This window comes from Chenopodium quinoa, unplaced genomic scaffold, assembly GCF_001683475.1.
Source record: "Chenopodium quinoa cultivar QQ74 unplaced genomic scaffold, ASM168347v1, whole genome shotgun sequence".
NCBI classification, from domain to species: Eukaryota; Viridiplantae; Streptophyta; class Magnoliopsida; order Caryophyllales; family Amaranthaceae; genus Chenopodium; species Chenopodium quinoa.
Window position 1 is genome coordinate 1,077,934 of NW_018743919.1, and position 21,652 is coordinate 1,099,585.

The following is a 21,652-nucleotide window of genomic DNA, read 5'->3' on the forward strand; positions in this document are numbered from 1 at the left end:
CGTCCGGATGGGGGTCTATTGAATAGCAAGCGGCAAATTAAAAATTTGCCCAAAAGCACCCCAGACGGAAACGTCCGGATGGGGGTCTATTGAATAGCAAGCGGCAAATTAAAAATTTGCCCAAAAGCACCCCAGACGGAAACGTCCGGATGGGGGTCTATTGAAAAGAAAGCAGCAAATTAAAAATTTGCCCAAAAGCACCCCAGACGGATAAGCCTGGATGGGGATCGATTGAGAGCTTTTGAGAAAAATTGGAAGATTAACCAGAGATACTCCAACCGGTTTATACCGGATGGGGGTCGTTTGAAAGCAAAGAAAGAAAACCGGTTGATCAGGCAATTTTGTGAAAAATGAAACACAAGTACCCCAGGCGGTTACTAATCGGATGGGGGTGGTTCAAAAGCAAAAACCCAAAAACCGGGTGAGTAGGCCAAAATAAGAATAAATAGCTAAGTGACGTCTAAGTACCTCAAGCGGTGATGAGCGGCTGTTCAGTACTTTGACGGTTGACTCAGGCGTTCGTAGAGAAGCTTGAATCAAATGTAACCCAGGCGTAATGTCGGTTGATTAGAAAGAAGGTTGACGGTTGTGAATAAAAGCAGCCGGTATCAAAGCTCTTTTTTCTAAGGATTTTTGGAATTTGCAAATGGAGCGAATGATGGGGGGAGGACTTCTTTTATAGAAGTAAGGGGAGACGAAGCGTCACTTCCCCTGTCTCGAATTCAAAAAATTGGAGGGAAAAGACGAACCGTCACCCCCCCCCCATTTTAAAAAAAAGGAGGGAAGGAGACCAAGCGTCCCCTTCCCAGATCGTGACAAATGTCACTATTAAGCTACGTGGCATGCCATGTCACAGATGCCACGTGGCACGCCACGTGTCATCTGTGAGGGGAAAATGTTTAGGGTAATATTACCCAAGCCACGTGGCCCAATCAGATGCTGACACGTGTTAGTCCTAGAAAGGGTCAATGGGAGCCAATCCCAAGCTGACATGTGGCTAATCCTCATTTGACAGGGACACTGTTCCACAACCCTATAAATAGAGGAAAATACCTCTTTTATTGGGTATTCAGAAAATTAAACACAAAAACACAAAAAGCAAACAAGCATTTATTCTCTCTGCATCAGAGAGAAAACCATTTAATTCCCGCACTATTCACTTCGAACGAATTCTAATTTGATCGTCGGAGGCGGAACTCCACCCAACCAAAGTTTCGTTGTTTTGCAGGTACAGTCGGTCAGCAAGCCAGTCTCGAAATTGTAACTCTCCCGCAGGACACAGGAGAAACCCCGAAACACCATCTAATATTACATCGGTTAAATTTTGTTTCACTAAATTAGCAGTATATGTCATTGAGGTTGCATTGTCAAATGTTATAGACATGATTTTTTTCTCAAAGGTTGTATTCATTTATAGCTTCCATTAAATGGTGAGCAATGTTAATATCGGTGTGGGGGTATTCTAGCATTTTGAAATGGATTATTCGTTTTTGTAACAACCATTGATCATCTACCCAATGGAAAGTCACACATAAATATTGATATTTATAACCACTATCCCAAGAATCAATAGTCAAAGACACTCTACAATTAAGTTTACTCAATTCGTCTTGTAACCGCATTTTGTACTCTAGGAAGTTTTCATGGCGGCGAACGAACGGTTTTCCTAGAGATTCTTTTATGTTGGGGTTGTAATGCTTTATGAATGTAAGTACGTGTTAAATGGGTCACTTTCGGAGAAAAGAAAAGGTTGTTCGGCGTGTACTATCATTTTCCCTAATTCATCCCTATCCCTCTCATAGTTGTAGGTAAAGCCGTGTGGATGGAATTGAGAAATTTTTGGCTGGGTTGGATCACTAGATGGTTGTGCACATGTTTTAAAGTGTCTACTTAAGTGTCCCATCTCGGCCTTGGATGTGGCCGAGTATATTTTACTACATGTTTTTACATTTTGCTCTTGTTTGTTCTTTATTTAGCAAAAAATAACTCCATACATCACTTTTGCAACTTTTAATATTTACCATGTCTTGTTCTGTTAACCATTGCTCTTGTGTGTTACGGATCGTGTTTGTAGATTCAGGGGTTTGTTGTTGAGTAGTAGACTCGGAGGCAAGGCTATTTTGTTCGCTACCTTGGCTAGTATAAAAATTTTGTGAGTCAAAGAAATTAGGTGGGAATTGACCGAATTGTGGAAATTGGTTTTGTGGTGGAAATTGGTTTTGTAGAAATTGGGTTTGTGGAAATCCAGGCATATTTATGTTATAGGATTGAAAGCCGGAAGTACCACCATGCCTAAATTGCTCAAACCCTAGGGGGGCGGTTCCAGGGTCATTGGTCGAACTCGAAATTGGGGGGGGGGGGTCATTGCATTAGGTGATTCCCTAGAACTATTACCACGAACAAATTGAGCTTTCCTAGAGGATGATGAGTTGTTCATGTTTGGTGATGCCATAATTAACAAATTAACAATTTTAATAATAACAATAATAATAATTAATAACAACAATTATAACAATAACAATAACAATAATAATAATTAATAACAACAATTATAACAATAACAATAACAATAATAAAATTAATAACAATAATAATAACAACAATAATAAAAATTAGTTAGATCTTACAACTGTGCTTCAACGCTTTCCACTAATTACGATTACAAACTTTTAATTTTTTTCGATATTAATAAATAATAATTAGAGAATATAAGAGATTAAGAGAAGAGATGAGTTGAATTATGATTTAGAAGTGAAGTGAAATTGCTATTTATAGAAAAAAATGGAGAAATAGTCGGTAGAGGGGAAGAAGAGCAACGACTCTAATAGCCGTTTATAGATGATGTAAAACGGCTATAAACAGCGGGCTAGGCCGTGCTGGCACGCGGGCTGTGCCTAGCGGGCCGCTCACGTGCCAAAAAACGGGCCAGCACGGCGGGCTCGTGCCGTGCGGTGCTTGTTTTCTGGCTGGCTTGTATGCGGCCCATGGCACGCCTGGCGACCAGCGTGTCGTGTTGGGCTAGCTGGCGGGCCGTGTCGTGCCACGCCGACCAGCGTGCCGTGCTGGGCTGCCCGCAGGCTGGCACGACCCATATCCAGCTTTAAGGACAACTATGAGATGTGGATGACAAATATGGGATTTTGGATGACAAATATGGGATTTTGGATGACAAAGTACATCTATGAAGAATGTAATTAACAAATCTATTAGACTATTATGTTACTCCATATATATTGAGTATGTATCCATTCAGATTGATTAGAGTTTTATTATAATCACGCCAACTTAAGTTAAGTCATTTTGTTGTTTTGGCTAGGGATACATTTGTGCCAATTGTGGTTCAATTCAAGTTCAAATCAAGTATTGTAAATAACAAGTTTAACAATCCTCACAAACTACAGTAGCAAATTTCACAGTTTGGTGAAATTTCGATTTTTCTGGCTAAATGAACCAATATACGATCGTTGTTTGTATCAAAGACCTACTAAAGCAAAAGATAGAGACCGAGCTTAGTGACACAAGTCTAAGTGTCCAACTAGCCGACCCATAATCAAAGGAAATCCAAGTTTCATAATTTTCCACCAACCCGAATCTTAGTAGTAATTTATAAACATTTTCTTTTTTTGGGAGAATAAATGCAAATTTAGGTTTATTAAAATACGGGAGTACCTTATTTTTTTTACTCCCTCTTGTCCCATATTTTCCATTCAAAACCTCCATTCTTCCTAAACCCTCCTGTAGTAGCTTAAACCTGCAACAGTAACAATCAACAGAAATGTCCAAACCATGCGCTCGCCTCCATAGCTTTTTCACTAAAACTGCAGCAAACACCATTAAACCCAAATTTCCTAAAGTACCAAAAACACGAGAAGTACCAAAAGTACCAAAACCAACAAAAATATCAGAAATCCAAATCCCAATTTTCCCAAAACAACAGCCATTGATTGCCTTAGCTAATAATCAAGTAATTAATAAGGGTGTTAGAGAGCTTTTAGATGAGAGAGACACACAAAAACTAGTTGAAAAATTCAATTTTTTGTCTCCAAATAAGTATTTCAGGCAAAAGTATAAAATTTATGATTATATAATTCATCGACTTGTTCTTGCTAATCAGATTTCTTTAGTTGAAGATACGCTTGAATCCCAGAAAGAATACATTAATGGGGAAGGATTTGCTGCTCGGATTATGTATTTGTATGGGAAAGCTGGGTTGTTTGATCATGCACGCAAGCTGTTCGACGAATTGCCTCAACGAGGTTTAGAACAGAATGCCAAAACTTTTAATGCCCTTTTAGTGGCTGCTTATCATTGTGAGGATTTTGATAAGGTTTATGAGCTGTTTCGTGAGCTGCCATCGAAGTTGTCGATCAAACCGTCGACTGGGTGTTATAATGTGGCTGCTCAGGCGCTGTGCAAGCTCGGGTTGATCGATGAGGCGGTGTCGTTGCTTGACAAGATGGAGCACAATGGGGTGAAACCGTGTGTGATAACGTACAATACGCTGCTTGGTGTGATATATGAGAAGGGGGAGTTTGATGAGGGTGAGAAATTGTGGGAAAGGATGATAAAAAGTGGGGTGGTTCCTAGTGTAATCAGCTATGATTTCAAGCTGCATAGACTTGTCAAAGATGGAAAGATTTCTGAAGCAAGGGAGCTGTTCATGGAGTTGGAAACTAGTGGAATAAAACCCAATGCGGGTTCTTACAATGCTTTGATTCTAGGAGCGTGTAAGAACGATGATCTGGATGAGGTACGAAGATGGTATAACGAGCTCTTGAATGATGGTTGTGCTCCAAACAAGGCTACTTTGAACACCATTATTCCGTTTCTGTGTGATAAGGTTGATTATGGCTTGGTATTTCAGGTGTGCAAGAGGATGTTTAGGCGTCAGTGCACAGTTGATGAGTCTTTGTTGCAGAAGGTGGTTGATGCATTGGCAAAGAACTCGATGATGAAGGAAGCTGAGATCCTTGTGGGACTAGGAAAGTCTAACAGTTATCATCCTTATAATCTTGTATTGCCCCCTACTGGTATTATGGGCTATTTCAGTTCAAGCTTGGTGACTAAATTCATATGTTAACTGTTTTAGCTTATGTAAGGTTCTTTTTTTGGCATTAGTTGCAAGTTTCAAACCTGGGTTTTGAATCTCATTTGTGTCATTAACTCTTTGTGATTTCATATGATCAAAACAAATAGCGGAACAATTTACCTTGTTGATTTAGTAAACCTTGTTGCACATACAAGCATGGCGCTTGTCTTGGATATCAGTCAAGTGCTTCTGTATGGCGCTTGTCATTGATTTGAACACTATAATTTGAATTGAACTCAAACACGAGTGCATCTAACCAAATTTGAACACTGCCCAAATTTAGACAAATTGAAAATAAATCAACATGACAAACAAACTAAATCGAATTGATGCCATCCCGTTCCATCGATAACCATTAATGGCCTAGGGATTTACACTTAAGTCTTAACAGAGTTGATGTGAAAAAAAAGTTAAAGACACAGTTACATTTTCATTTAAACACTTAAACTCCAGTTTTCAGTTAGTTTTAAGCTCTAATTATACTTGTATCCAACTTCCAATTGAAAAACACACTTTTATAAAACACAATGTCAAAATCCAACGTATGCACTCGTCTTCATGGCCTGTTTTCTTCAACTCGAAACGCAGCAAACTCCATTAAATCAAAGACCCCAAAACCCACTGAATTACCACATTCTTCCAAATATCAAGCCATTAATTTGGGTATTAAAGATCTCTTAGATGAGAAAGACCCTACAAAATTGGTACAAAAGTTCAATTTTTTGTCTCAAGAAAAATATTTCAGGCAAAAGCATAAAATTTACGAAAACACAATTCATCGTCTTTCTCTTGCAAAACAGAATACATTAATTGAAGAAGCATTAGAATCCCAGAAAATTTACATTGTTGGAGAACCATTTGCTGCTCGCCTTATTTACTTGTATGGGAAAGCTGGTTTGTTTGATCATGCACGCAAGGTTTTCGACGAATTGCCTCAACGAGGTTGTGTTCAAAATTTCAAATCTTTCAATGCCCTTTTAGGAGCTGCTTCTAATTCAGGGAAATATGATAAGGTTTACGAGCTCTTTCGTGTGTTGCCCTCTAAGTTGACAATTAAACCGAGTGTACATTGTTATAATACAGCTGCTCATGCTCTGTGTAAACTTGGGTTGTTTGATGATGCATTATCATTGCTTGATGAGATGGAGAAAAATGGCTTAAACCCGAGTGTTGTGTCGTATAATACGCTTCTTAGTGCGTTTTATGAGAATAAGGGGTTTGAGGAAGGTGAAAAGATTTGGAAAAGGATGATTGAAAAGGGTGTTGTTCCTGAAGTACTAAGCTATAACTTCAAGGTGCAAAGACTTGTTAATGATGGCAGGGTTTTCGAGGCGATGGGGTTTGTCACAGAGTTAGAAAGTAAAGGACTGAAACCTGATGTGGGTACTTACAATGCTTTGATTCTAGGAGCATGTAAGAATGATGATTTGGATGAAGTTCGACTATGGTATTATGAGCTCTTGAACAGCGGTTGTTCTCCAAACAGGGTTACATTCAACACCGTTGTTCCTTTTCTATGCGACAAGGGCGATTATGGCTTAGCGTATCAAGCGTCCAAGAGGATGTTTAGACATCAGTGCTCAGTTGATGAGTCTTTGTTGCAGAAGGTAGTTGATGGATTGACAAAGAAGTCGATGATGGAGGAAGCGAAGGTCCTTGTCGGACTTGGAAAGTCTAATACTTATTTTCCTTATGATCTTGTATTGCCTACAGGTATTATGCGCTATTTCCTTTGAAGCTTCAGAGTATAAATTTTTTCATGTCTTTGTGTTAAACCAGTTCGGATAAAACTAAGGTTTTAATCAGGCAATAATTAAGAGTATAAGATGTAGACTTAAGGCACGTTTGCGGTTGTATCATTGCCTTTTGTGACTCCTTATGGCCCAAACTAGTAGCAAAAAATCTTTTTATTGATCTTATATGTTTTGTATGATCTTGTGAAGAAGGAATGGCAAGCAACTGCAAAAACATTATGACTGTTACTTGTTAGCACATCTTGTATACTAGTGTGACACATTTGCATATAGTTGTAATCTATGCATCCTGGGTGGTAGTTTGTTACAATATTTGCAATATACTAGTCTTCTTCCTTCTTCACCTGAGTATCTTATTCAAGATTAATATGAATATGTTGACAGCTACTCCATATATTTACAGAACCATAAGGTACATTGATTGGCTAAAGCAGCATAATCTAACGGTTTGTTTGTATAGCAAAGTGGAAGAGAAATCTGATCAACTACAGATGATGCCATGTACTCTGTAACTCTGAACAAAGCTGAAGCCCAAGTATCACAAACAAGAGGAATTGAAATTTCCAAACTTGGATATAGTGACCAATCTAATAGTTTGTTTGGTTAGCAATGTAGAAGAGAAAGGGAAGGGAGGGAAGAAGGGGTAGGAATGGAAGGGGTGGGAGAAGGTGAGGTTACATTTTAACTTTAAATTTTTCCAACACTAGAAGGATTTGGTTTATTAAAAAAGGAGGGAAAATGAATCTTTCCAATTCCCTTCCCTTCCCTCTCCCTTATCTCTTATTAAAAGTTATTCAAATAAGGGAGGATGAATCCCTTCTTTTCTCTTCTCTTCCTTTCCCTCCAATTCTCTCAATCGAAACAATGTTTAATAGCTTGCCTTCATTGGTAACTAGACTTGACAATTCTGACCAGAGCCGCAACCCGAAAATGACAGGAACCTAAACTAACCTAACCTGACCCGTACCCAACCCAACGTGGAGTTGACCCGAATGTGACCCGATGTCCAAATGATCCGACCTAAAATGGACCCGAAACTTAAAGTTGACCCTACCCGAAGTGACCCACCCCGTTTAAACCCGAATTGATTGGCCCGACCCGAAATGACCTGATATTCAAAGAAAATAGGGTGAAATGGTGAACTACCACGTTTTATTTATTTATTTTTAACAAAAATTTACTTTTTTCTTCCCCTAATTATTATAGGAAATTTAAAAACAATAAATCAATCTTTGTCCCGTTCTTCCAAAATGGAGCAATCTTTAAATCTTCTCAAATTAAACCTAAGTTTGCATTTATTCTTCCAAAATGAACCCAAATGACCGATGACCTGTACAACCGGTCATTTTTTAAATTTTCCTTTAATTATCTTTTTTTTTAAATAAAAAACCTTTAATTATCTTTTTCGAATTAACAAAATAATTAAAAATAACTATAAAAAAAAAGACCAATCTCCCCTCACCCTACTGCCAGCCACCCCTTCCTCCACCTCTCCTCCCTTTCCAGCCACCACTCTCCATCCTCCTTCACCTCCCATTTTCGACCATCCCCTCCCTTTCCACTGCATTTTCCGACTACACCCCGCTCCCTATGAAACCCCCAAACTGACAATCCTTAAACCGAAAAAAGTGAGAAATTGATGTAGAAAGAAAGAAGAATTGGAAGATTGAGAAGTTAAGGGTTTTATTAATTTTGTTTTGTATTGAAAAAGAACGAATTAAATTCCGTAAAATTAGTCAGAAAATTGAGATCGAAGAGAGAGAATTAGGAAGAAGAAGAAGAAGATGGATTTGAATGAAGAGGAGGGTTGGGCCGCCAGTGGACCAATGGCGATAATTCTGACGGCGTTAGTTGAAGGTGGAACCCTCTAACGTACTTACACTCGCTTCTCCTCCTCCTTTGGTGCGTAAACGGCCATCAAAGGACCGTCATACGAAGGTTAAAGGTCGAGGTCGAAGGATCCGAATGCCCGCAGCTTGCACCGCTCAGATCTTCCAGCTGCCCAGGAACTCAGACATAAATCTGATGGTGAAACAATCAAATGGTTGAGGTCGCCGGCGCCGGGGGAATTGGTGGGCGCCGGCCGCCGGCCGCCGGTAAGGGAAGGGGTGGCTGGCAGTGGTGGGAAAGGGTGGTTTTGGTTTTTTTTTTTTCTTCTTTTTTTTTAAAAAAAACTATCAAAATTAAAAAATTAAAAACAAAAACCTTGACCAATGATTTAATGACACATGGATTTTTAGCTGATATAACAGGTAAGGTGACCTATTGGGTTCATTTTGGGAGAATAAATGCAAATTTAGGTTTACTTTGAGAAGATTTAAAGGTTGGTCCATTTTGGGAGAATGGGGCAAAGGTTGGTTTGTTGTTAAATTTTCCATTATTATAAACTTTATTTTTGAAATAATAAGGAGCTTTCCCACTATTTTTTTTAATTGAATTTACTTTTAGTGACTCAACCCGAACTTGACCTGACTCGAACTGACCCGACACGAATTTGACTCGACCCAAACTTGACCTTACCCGAAATTAACCCGACAAATGGTATTGAAAGTTAACTCGACACCAAATTTGAACTGACCCGACCCAAATTGACTCAACCCAAACTTGACCCGAGAACTCAACCCAAAGTGTTGACCCGAAATCCAAATTGAACCTAGGGGTGAAAGTAATTCAGATTAAGACCGAACCGAAAACCAAACCAAATTAGTAATTCAGTTTGAATTTTTTTTTAATTCGAATTGGATCCGTTTGGAAATATTAAAAAATATGGATTTTGATTCAGAGTCGGTTTGAGGTTTTAAAAAATTTAAAACCAAAATTTCAACCCATTACATTAAGCCCAATTTTTTTTTTTACAAAGTATCTCAATCCCTTTCCCCTTTCATTTACGTAGTATAAACCAAAAAAAATAAATAAAAAAAATAAACCTAAGTCTCTTTTTTCCTTTCTCAACATCTCACTCTCTAACAAAGAAGGTATTTGACAAGAAAAGGTTGAATGATTGCAGGAATTTTCTCAGTAAAGTCAGATTTTGGGTTTGAATGTTGCGAAAGAAAGGTAAAAATTTCGGTTTGGATAGGAGTTTAATTAGAAAAACCGATTTGGTTTGGATTGGACCGAATCTTAATTCGGTTTGGATTTGGATTGAGAAATCCAAAATCGAATTTGGATTCGGTTTTGGCTATAATCCAAACCGCAAATCGAACTTTCACCCGTAATTGACCCGACTCGACACGAATATTTGCCGACCCGAAATGACCCGACCCGTTTGCCGGGTTATTTGTAACCTTTCTACTCCAATTTTGGTTCCAATTCCGGGTACCCAAAATTTTTGCTCACCCCACTTGATAATATAATAAGTAATAAGTCACAGATTTCACATCCTTACACCTTCATTTGTAATTAGTATTGCCTTTGTGGTTCACTCACACATTATTTAATAAAGAAAAAATATTTGTAGTCCATCCATCCATCCCTCCCCCCCCCCCCCCCCAACCACCCTCTTTTTTTTAGTGTTTAGGATATCCTGTAGTCGGAAGGGAAGCTCTAACCATTTGAGCTATTCCTCATTCTCCCCTCCATCCCTTATTAATGTGTCTATTTCTTATGTTTTCATAGGACTTAATGAATTAATGATTAGAAGTACATAAAGTACAATTGGTGCATGTGTGAACTTGTTACATAGTTTTCATTGTAGAACTTTTTTTTAAAATTTTGCATTTTGTAAATTACCCCACACACACACACACACACACACATATATATATATATATATATATATATATATATATATATATATATATATATATATATATATATATATATATATATATATATATATATATAACCTTAAATTTGAACCTACAAAGCTACCAAATCACGTACCCAATCTCATCAACACATCCACTACAAGAATAAAAGAGTGGCCTTATTTAGGGAATTGGAGTTTTTTCCAACATTATTTAGAAATAGGGCTTAAAAAAGTCCAATGTGTTAATTATTCTAAAATGGTGGAGTTTCTTTAACCGTGGTCTACTGATCTGTGTAGCTTGGATAGAAAGTCTTCCAACATGCAAATTTTCTCCTTTAAATTGTGGTAATGTGTGGGGGGAGGCTACTTTGCATCAATCTCACTCAATTGTTTTATTTTTTTAATTTTTTTGAGGAAAGTATCACTCTATCATAAAGTACGAAGTACTGTATTTGTGACTATTGTAGTATTGTGAGAATTGTGACATCTTTTCAATGCTACTTTATGATCAATCAATTGTGTAAATCCAATACAAAATTGTCCCACCAAATATTCTGATTTACCTTCATGTTTTTTCCGTATTTCATGGGTAGTATTTAATTGAAGAAATTATCTCTCTTTTTTATCTCTCTTGTTATTAGCTATTAAATTCAGTTTAGAAATGATTTTGATTGTACACTATATAAATTATTTTATTGATAGAAATTTATGTGTATGAATGGATTGATTAAGTTTTTTTATTTATTTTTATTTTTTTAAATTTATTTATATATTCCATATATTAGAAAAACACCATCACCTCACTCTTTTGCTTATACTTCATATAATAAAGATATTACTATTAAAAAAATTAATTTATTCTAATAGAAAACAGAATTCGTACGAGCACCTCATTAGTTATTATGCAATATTAATATGGAAGGGATGAAAAATAATTTGAGTGTGTCACATCTTGTAGGGTACGGAATAGTGAACATGTAAATGCATATGCACACGTTTTTTTGCATTATTAAGTACGGAGTACAGTTTTGTTGATAAAACTTTGAGTTGGTAAAGCATTTCTATTGGTGGATTCAAGATTACGCCATAACCAATAGTTCGAAATTATAGTTTAGTTGATAAAGAGTATGATTTATTAGATTACTCCATGTCTCCTTGGAGTTAAGCGATATTGAAACGATTTACTCCAATCTTTTTTATGTGAATTTTTCAAAATATATACTGTAATAACTCTGATTTATAATAATTAACACGATTATATTTAAAATGTTTTTCAATTGACTAGTTTATTATTATATATAAATAATTAATATTATACATCATGAAAAATTGAAATAATGAAATTTTATATTAATATATACCAAATATTTAACAACATTTTATATGACAACTTTTATTTTTTAATATGTTAGTACAAAAAAAATGTTGTAATTAATTTATTAAAAACAGATGAAAAAGAAATATATTGCGATTAATACGAAATAGAGAGAATAATATAATTCAAAAGCTTAGTAAGATCGCCCACCATTAATGGCTAAGTAATAACCTACTAATTACCCGTCAATCCTCGATCGATTGTTTAAAAAATTGGTAACAACAATTTAGTTGTAGTCAATTCTTTTTTGAAGAAAGCACAGATCTTAGTATGTCGATGGACCTTCACTGAACATTCACCGATCAACAAACATTCTATTGGTCATTATTTGTGTTTTATGGACTCTACTTATTTAATACTCTCTCCGTTTCATAATAATTAATACCGTCAAATTTAACACATATGTTAATACATGAGTTTAACCATATTTATACAAGTATATAATTAAACATTAATAAATTCTTATAAACTTAATTTTGTTAAACTTTACATTATTATCCGTTATAAACATTTTTACATGATACTAATTGCGTTTGATGATATTACTGAAAAGCAATAATCAAGGTTAGAAGTATATAAATAGTGAAAAAATTAAAGTGTATTAATTATTATGGAACATATATAGGGAGTACTATACAGATTTTTATTAATTTGTTGTGGTAAATAACGTAAATTCTTGTTGTGTGGTGATTATTAGTTTGTGAAAAATTGTGAATGTTGATGACTTTGTATGTGTCTATAAATGTATCTGGCTTAGCATTTTCCTTTGCTCGTTGTCAACAACATAATCACCTCAAAATATAAATATCTCATAGAATAAACCCAAAACATATAAGACATCCAACTGCCATCTTTACAGCTCTAATTAGCCATGTTTATGCTCAGAGCCATACCAAAAACAAGAACTAAAATATTGATGAATAAAAATGTTGTTGCTATTGTTTCAAATGCTAGATTTATGCAAAATCTTTCTCACAAGATATATAAAAGTATTCCACATTACATTCCTACTTCCTTGAGCGACAATTCTTTCACTGGACATCACACTTCTAATACAGTTAAGTTTCATTATTCTTCATAATTTAATTTTATTATCCGTTAAATATTATCTGCAACTTTTGCCATTTCGAGATGATCAAGGTTATATACAACTACCTGTTTTCTTTCTATTTTTAGTAAACAAAAACCCTAAAAATTACATATTTACCCTTACTTAAAAATTCTGATTTTCTTAATTTTACCCTTATCTTATCTTAATCACAATAACCTTTTTAATCCAATCTAAAATCATTAACCTAATTTCTAGTGAACTGCTAAATATCGCCCGCAAATCTCCACATAAAGCCCACAAATTAAAAGTGAAATGACCCTTTTGCCCTCAAACTAAAAAACACACCTTTATCTTCTCTCTATTCTCTACTCTAGTAAAAAACACACTCTCATCTTCTCTGAACTTTGTAGTCTCACTTTCTCTCTCTAAAATATTTTTTAAAAATGTCGAGGCGGCAAGGCAAGGAAGTGGCGGCACCGGTGGCCGGAGCAAGGAGTTTCGAGGTGGAAAGGTATGTTTTTTATTTTTTTGTTAATTTAAAAAAAAATTAAAAAAAAACCGGAAAAGGTGGCTGGACGGCAGCGACAAGGCTGCGGCGCCTAGCCCAGACGCCACCACCACGGTGGCGGCGCCTGTTCCAGACGCCAGTGCCACGGTGGCGGCGCCTGGGCAGGACGTCGGTGCCACGGCGGCGGCGTCCACGTAAGACGCCACCACCGTCGTACCGGCGTCCTGCCCAGGCGCCACTGCCGTGGCACTGGCGTCTGGGACAGGCGCCACCCTCCCTTTATTTATTTATTTATTTTTTTCCGGTTTTTTTATTGTTTTTTTGAATTTTTTTTTCCAAATTTTTTTTTTGATTTTTTTTGTTTTTGTTTTTCCGGTTTTTTTTTTAGTTTTTTTTTTCCAATTTTTTTTTTGGGTATTTTTCATTTTTTTTGTTTTTTTTATTTATTAGGTTATTAATTTTTTTACTTTTAGGTTGTTAATTTTTTGTAATGTTTTTAATTTATTTTCCATCATTTGTATGTTGTTTTATTTATTTATTTTTAATTACTTTTTTTATGTTTATATTATATGTTTATATTGCATGTTTATATTACATGATTTGTTATTTTTTTGGATGTTTATATTGCATATTGCATGTTTTGTTATTTATTTTTAATTACTTTTTGCATGTTTATATTGCATCATTTGTATGTTTATATTGCATGTTTTTTTTTTTTTGTTTTTGTGTGTATTTTCAATTCTTTTAAATTTTTTTTCGATATTGTGTTCTTTTCTTTTTAATGTCAATTTGTTAGTATTTTTTTTTTGGGTATTTTTCATTTTCTTTTTGTCAAATTTTTTTTTTTTTTTTATTTATTAGGTTGTTAATTTTTTGTAATGTTTTTAATTTTTTTTCCATCATTTGTATATTGTTTTATTTATTTATTTATTTTTAATTACTTTTTTTATGTTTATATTGTATGTTTTGTTATTTATTTTTGTTTTTGTGTGTATTTTCAATTGTTTTAATTTTGTTTTTCGATATTGTGTACTTTTCTTTTTGTTGTTGATACTTTTGAAAATAGATTATTAACATAAATAATAATAATAACAATTGCTATTATTTCTCGTTATTTAAATTGTGTTAGGCATCGTATTTTCGTTCTGGGGCTGGGAAGAGTATGGACATTATGAGAAGTACGATCAACTCAATGGAGAGCTCGGGGCCCAGACACGTTAGTTCCCGTGGTATTTCGGCCTCGGCTCGTAGAGAACGGGTGCACTATTCTAAGGATGATGATGATGATGATGATGAGGATGAGGAGGAGGAGGAGGAGGAGGAGGAGGAGGAGGAGGAGAAGGAGGATGCGGTTGGGGATGTGGACGATCAGAGTGGACCATATGATGATTACGGTCCATTCAGTCAGAGGCTTGATGATATGTATGAGACGCATAGGGTAAATGTGCGTAAGGGTAGAGATGGTAGATTTGTTAGTAAATCTGGCACATCATCTACGTCCACTGTGTCTGCGATTAGCAGAAAACGGTCGAGGACTGTTAATGATTCTTGGGTGGTGAGGGGTGAGGTGGTTGGGGGACCTATAGACGGGAGTGTGATTCCTAGCTTTCTACAACACATGGTTACCCGTATCTAGGAGGACTAGGAGAGGGCTTTGGATAGCGGCATTTTGAAATGCCAAACCCGGGAAAAGACTTGTAACTTTTTGAGTAGTTGGGTAAATGGTTGGCCGGAGGAGAGCGAGATGGTCGGCTGATTCAGGGCCGCTGGAGTGAGTCACTTTCCTGCCACCATGCATGAAAGGATTGACTCGACGCTGATCACGGCTTTCGTTGAGCAATGGCAGCCGGACACGAACTCCTTCCACCTTCCGTTCGGTGAGATGACGATCATGTTGCATGACGTCAAGGCCATCCTTGGGATTCCCGTAGAGGGAAACCGGGCATCTGTTGTCACAGATGCGGATCAGGCAGACTTACTAGCGGAGCTGTTGGCGGTGGATAGGGCTGCGCTGTACACAGCGGCACTTGGTGTGTGGGATCACGACGGTGTTAAGATCGCAGCCGTTTTGCAGCGATGTTTGCACCCCACTTCACGTAGGACGGAGGACACCTAGCTGGCTGCATATGTTTTTCTTCTTCTCGGGTGTACCTTGTTTCCGGATAAGAGCGGAAACAAGCTCAGGCCGCGCGACATAGTTGACGCTTGTGAGCCCGACAGAGTAGGCCAGTTTTCTTGGGGGTCGGCTACATTGGCGTACATGTATCGCTAGTTAGGATTCTCGAGTCGGGCTGATGCGGCACTGCAGGTATCACTGGATGTATGACGTTGTTACAGACGTGGATATACGAGTATTTCCCGGCGTTTCGACCACACCATGACCCGATTCCTATTGGGGATGGCCAGCCACGTGCCTGTGCGTAGAGTCCGTGTATCGAGAAGAAGTCCATTGACCGCCTGCGATCGATACGGTTATCGCTTGACAGGATGTCCCCATTAGAGGTAAAGTGTTTAAATTATTTCTACTTTTATAGTTTGATGCGTTTATCGTATGAATCTTACTAATTTTAAAAAAAAGTGCAGGTGAACTGGATGCCTTTCGGCCAAAACCCTAGTAATAGGGTACCCAGGACCCTCTACACGGGACTGATTCAGTATCGTGAGATCGTAGAGGCATACATGCCGCAGCGCTGTCTTCGCCAGCTTGGATTTGTCCAAGTTGTTCCTCCTCCACCAGCATGGCCTAGTAAGGCGGTCCGATCTGCGTCGTCGAAGAAGTACGTTGTCCAATGGCCAACAAGCATGATTGCCACGTGGGAGCAGTTTCCGATGGTTGGCCGCATATGGATTGAGCAGCTGCAGAGGCCGCCTACTGGGGTGACTTCCATGTGTGACCAGCACTACATGGAAGGGTACAACCGACACTCGCACCCGAAGTTGATCAAAGACCTCCAGTACGGCGCCGGCGCCGATGATGATGATGTCCCATCGCCCACTGTCGTCGATGCGGTATGTCTCAAAAAACATTTGTTGTGTTTTTTTTCATATATTACGTCGTAATTGAATTTTATGTGTTTTGTTGTGTGTAGTGGATGGGAAAGATGACGCAGGTGGCACTACGAATTTTTGAAAAGAGAGACAGCATGACGGATGCAGCAGGCAGAGCGGCGATTGATGATCTGGAACGGGCCCTTGAGCAGTGACAATGGGCGTCACAGAGGGATTATTGATCTGTCGGCAGTGCATTTATATAACATTTTCATAGTTGTTTGTAAAAGTTGACATTATCTTTTTAGTTTGTAATATTTGAAATTCTTATTTTAAGTTTTTAGAATTTGACATTATATTTTTAGTTTTTATAATTATTATTTTAAGTTGTAATTAGTGTGCATACGAAAATTAAATACAAGGTCACATATAAATGGGAAAACTAAATACGAAAATTAAATAAATGGGAAAAACATAGCAATAACAATAGAAGGTCATATAGCATCCCAGCCCTCTACGCTTGCTGTACGAATGGTGTACCACTTCGGTATGATCGATGGGACTGGAAAATCGGGTGACAGGTCCAATCGGATAAAATGTCTGTATGACGGCCCCAGAAATCCAACAGCAACCTCTCTTACCGGTCTGATGACGGTCTCACGTGAACACCAAGGGAGAACCGTGGTACATGGATAGTAAGCTCGACTATGCAAACCAAGGCCGAAATGCATGACTGCACACTTGTAAATTCTTGTTGAATCTAAGTTCTTGTTGAAAAGGTTGTAGGCTTTGACTTTCACGCAGTTGTTGATGTGCCATGTGCACAGTAAATGGCTCGACTCCGGAAACAGCTCCGCTATAGGGGCAAAGAGACCTCCCTCACAATCGCTGACGATGGCCGATGGTTGAACATTTGGGCCGATGTAATTTCTCAACTTCTCCAACACCCAACGGTAACTCGCAGCCGTCTCATCTTTCATGACTGCATAACCAATCAAAAAGTTCTGGTTCGTTGGAGTCATCCCAACCATCTCAACCCGTGGGAACTTGTACTTGTTTGTCTTGTACGTTGAATCGATCAGAATCACAGATGGCCAAGACGAAATCATATCAGCACAATCAGGATGCACAAGGAACAAATGAGTCACCTTCGATGTGTCTTCATCAGATTCAAACCAGTACATGTAACCACGTGCTTGTGCCTGGTGTAGAAGCTGCTGTATAGGGTTTCTTCCCTCTGACCGTTCAAACCTCAATTTCTGTCTAAAGTTGTAGATGTGTCTTCGGTTTGGCTGGGCTTTAGGAAATTTCTCCAACACAGATGCTAATATTTTAGCAGGCTTCACTTGAGCATCACTCATTTCTTTTACAACTAGTTTTGCAGCAGGACTTAGGCCGCTTAACTGTCGATGACCCACTTCATATACTATCATCTCATGGTTGTGATACCCCTATTTACCGTAACCCTTCACTTCCCGACCGTCACGCCTTTGCTGTTGTCGAACCTTTACTCTGAATTGACACCCACAACCTTTCCCCTTTGTATCAAACCGAATCGCGTGACTGAAATCTCGTTCCTCCCTTTTGCGATAACGGTCGCATCTCAAAATGCGATCCATTCTACCATCCCATTGAGATTTATGAGTTGCTACTACTAAACAAAAACCTGATCTAATTGCAACCTGTTTCGCCCAATCAACCGCTTGTTGAGCATCTTCGAACAGACCATCATGTACAAAAATCCCACTATAATCATTTCCGTCTCCACCATAATCCTGCAACAATAATATATAAATATAATCACATAAGATTAGATTAAATTATTACATTTGACACAAAATTAGCACAAAAGTAATTTCTAAACTTTAAATTTCTAAATATCATTTCCACTCTTAACGCATAATACATTTAACGTCCAAATTTACACATAGTTAACACAAAACTAACACGTAATTATATACAAAAGTATTCACACACATACAAATTAAAACATACATTTGTTTATTAAAACGTGCAATATGAACTTCAAAAAAGTAAATACAAAATAAATAAATAAAAGAATATACTAATAACGGAAATAAAAAATATAAACATAAAAAAAAATAACCAATTTGACAAAAAAATATATACATAAACAAAACAATATGTAAAGTGCAAAAAATATAACCAAAAACAATAATAAAATATAAACAACAAACAAAGAAATAAAAAACATAAACAAAAAGTATTCACAAAAAAAAAACAAAAAAAAAACACAAAAATCAAAAACATAAACAAAACTTTAAATTAAATTATAAAAAAAAAACCAAAAAAAACAAAAAAAAAAAACACAAAAATAAAAAACATAAACAAAAGTTTACATTAAATTAAAAAAAAAAACAAAAAAAAAAGAAAAAAAATTGTAAAACGCAAAAATCAAAAACATAAACAAAGTTTAAATAAATAAAAAAAAAATTAAAAAAAAAAAAAAAATTTAAACGTGGCAGTGGCGGCGTCCTGGCCAGGCGCCATTGCCATGGTACTGGCTTCCCTGCCAGGCACCACCGCCATGGTGGCGGCGTCCTGGCCAGGCGCCCCACCCACGGCAGTGGCTTCCTGGCAGGACGCCAGCCGCCACTTCGTGATTTTAAACGGCTTCGTACCTCGTTTTCCGGCGTCGACGGCGGCTCTCTGGTGCATCTAGCCGACGATGAGGGTTATTCGGTGTCCCTCGACGATCCAGTGCTGCTCCACGTTTTTGGTGAGTGAAAATTTCGTTTTCGGTAAAAATTTAAACAAAGGCAAGAATGTCAAAATTTTTAGAAAATGTGGGCTTTAAGTATAAAAACGTGGGCGATGAATAACAAGTCCCAATTTCTACCCACCCCATTTACTCATCTCCTAGTCTACCCACCACCCATTCATCTCTTTCTTCAACCTCTCTTCATCTCTGTCACCATCTTCATCTCTTTCACCTTCACCCTCTTCATCTCTTTCAACCTCTTTATCCCTCCTCCCTCACGAGTCACGACCATCGTCCCTTCCACCACCATTCTCTCTCCTCCTTCACGACCACCTTCCATCCCACCACCGTCTTTCTCCTCCCTATGACCACGACCCTTAATATTCCACTTTGAAAAGAGGGGTGGATGAGATTCGAACCCGTGACCTTTGTGTCACGCTGGCTCTTGATACCATGTTAGTGCATGGACCAAGTCAACCAAAAGCTTAAGCTGATGGTTGAAGCCCAGGAATATGTTTTTTACTCTATCAATCATGAAAGTTGATGATGATGTTATTCTTTTAGGACCTCCTCTATTGGTGACTGATTATTTTGAGATCTAAAGAACATATGGAAAGAACACATTGTAAGTAATTTTTTGTACATTACAAACAAATATAAAGTATATCATGTTTTTAGGTAAATAACATTATTAAATCATATAAAGAACATCACAAGAAATATACAAGACCATTATTAAGATGAATATTTAAGTATAAAATATAAAAAAAAAATTGGTGAAAAAATATGGTAGAAATAAAATATTTTGAAAACTGAAATTTTGTAAATGAAATTGTAAATTTTGATATTTGAAAATGAAATCTTGAATTATTTTTAGAGAGAAAATTATTATGAGAACCCAGTATTATGCACGTTCTTTATTTATAAACAATGACATGTTCTTTTCTATATATATATATCATGTTCTTTACAATTTATAACAATGTTCTTTTTGCAATTTTTTTTTGACCGGGTGTACTATACGCATGGTGCACTCAAGTGCACATGCAGATCAAGAATTGTATTTAAATTAAAATCAAATTTCAATTAGAATATGTGTAGATATCAAATGGGACAAACTAACATATAGAAACATGTAGAGCTGAGGGAGCATATTATATATATAGCTGTTTGGATACTAAAATAGTCCTATCCAATTTAATGTGTGAAAGCACTATATATATTATTGTAAAACTTATCCCATAATTTATACTAAAATCACACCAGGCCAGGTTTAATTTTATGTTAACCATAGTCGTTAAAATTCCGATCTGAATATTACAATCCTACGATTTTACGATCCAAAATTGCGTGATCAATCTGGATCTTTGGTAGGATCTTAAAGTTTGTAGGATCTTACGATCCTACTCCGACATTAATTATGAGTGGTAGGATCTCAACACGATCCTACGATTTTATTATGATCCTACGATCTGATCCAACAATTTACTATAATATGAGACTTTGATTTATTTTGACACATTTGTTTATTACTCATTAGGTTATATGCACCTAAATTTAATGTATTCAATAATTATCGCTAATAAATTAGCGAATCCGAGACATTAATATGATTTTATCAATTGACAACTTGCAATTGTCATAGTTAAGGTCTCATTCTTGACAAATTTGCACATAATTTATTAATTTAAACTTGTGTTATTAATCTTCTAACTAACATACAGACAGAGCTAAATGAAGATCGACCTTTCTTAAGCAAACCAATGTCTTTTAGCATTGAAACCCCTTAGAAGAAATGTTTGTAAGTCAATTTATAGCATAATATATAATATTATTCGTTATTAAGTAGGATTTTACGATCCTACGATCCGATTCTATTGATTCGATCCCCACCCCCCTCCCCCCTTCATCGATTCAAAGTAGGATCGCGATCCTAACAACCTTGATGTTAGCCCAAACAATTTAAAGATTACTCAAAATTAGCTAAAACGCCTAAAAATGATCCAGGGACTATTTGATATACACTAAATTATTGTAAATCGGGTGTAAAACAAAAAATTTTGCTCAAAATAAATAGACTGAAGTGGTTAGTTGTTAAGTGCCTTAATGGCATATATTATTTTCCTAATAATTTGGACTATTTAGTAGTTAGAAGTAGTTTGTATTGTAATTGTATTTAATTGCTAGTTGCATTGATGAGAAATATCACAAAAATTATGTAGAACACTTCAATTCTCTCTACAAAATACTTGAGTTATTTGCCTAGCTTTACAACAAATTAGCCATGGGTACTTCTTCTATCATCTCTACTAGTAATTCAAATGTAAAATTTTAATTAGTACCATAAAGTAGTAAATTTATCATACTGATTAATGCTCACTTCATCACTTCAATTTTTTTTTGGGTTTAATACA

General features: G+C 36.6%; 2 protein-coding genes across 2 annotated transcripts; both read left to right on the plus strand.

The window, feature by feature from the left end:
- Nucleotides 1-3,775: 3,775 nt before the first annotated feature.
- Nucleotides 3,776-5,080, plus strand: LOC110687144 (pentatricopeptide repeat-containing protein At1g55890, mitochondrial-like). Its single transcript, XM_021863761.1, has one exon. The coding sequence runs from the start codon at nt 3,776-3,778 to the stop codon at nt 5,078-5,080; it is 1,305 nt and encodes a 434-aa protein (XP_021719453.1).
- Nucleotides 5,081-5,616: 536 nt separating this feature from the next.
- On the plus strand, nt 5,617-6,825 carry LOC110687145 (pentatricopeptide repeat-containing protein At3g13160, mitochondrial-like). The gene has a single exon (XM_021863762.1). The coding sequence runs from the start codon at nt 5,617-5,619 to the stop codon at nt 6,823-6,825; it is 1,209 nt and encodes a 402-aa protein (XP_021719454.1).
- Nucleotides 6,826-21,652: the final 14,827 nt, after the last annotated feature.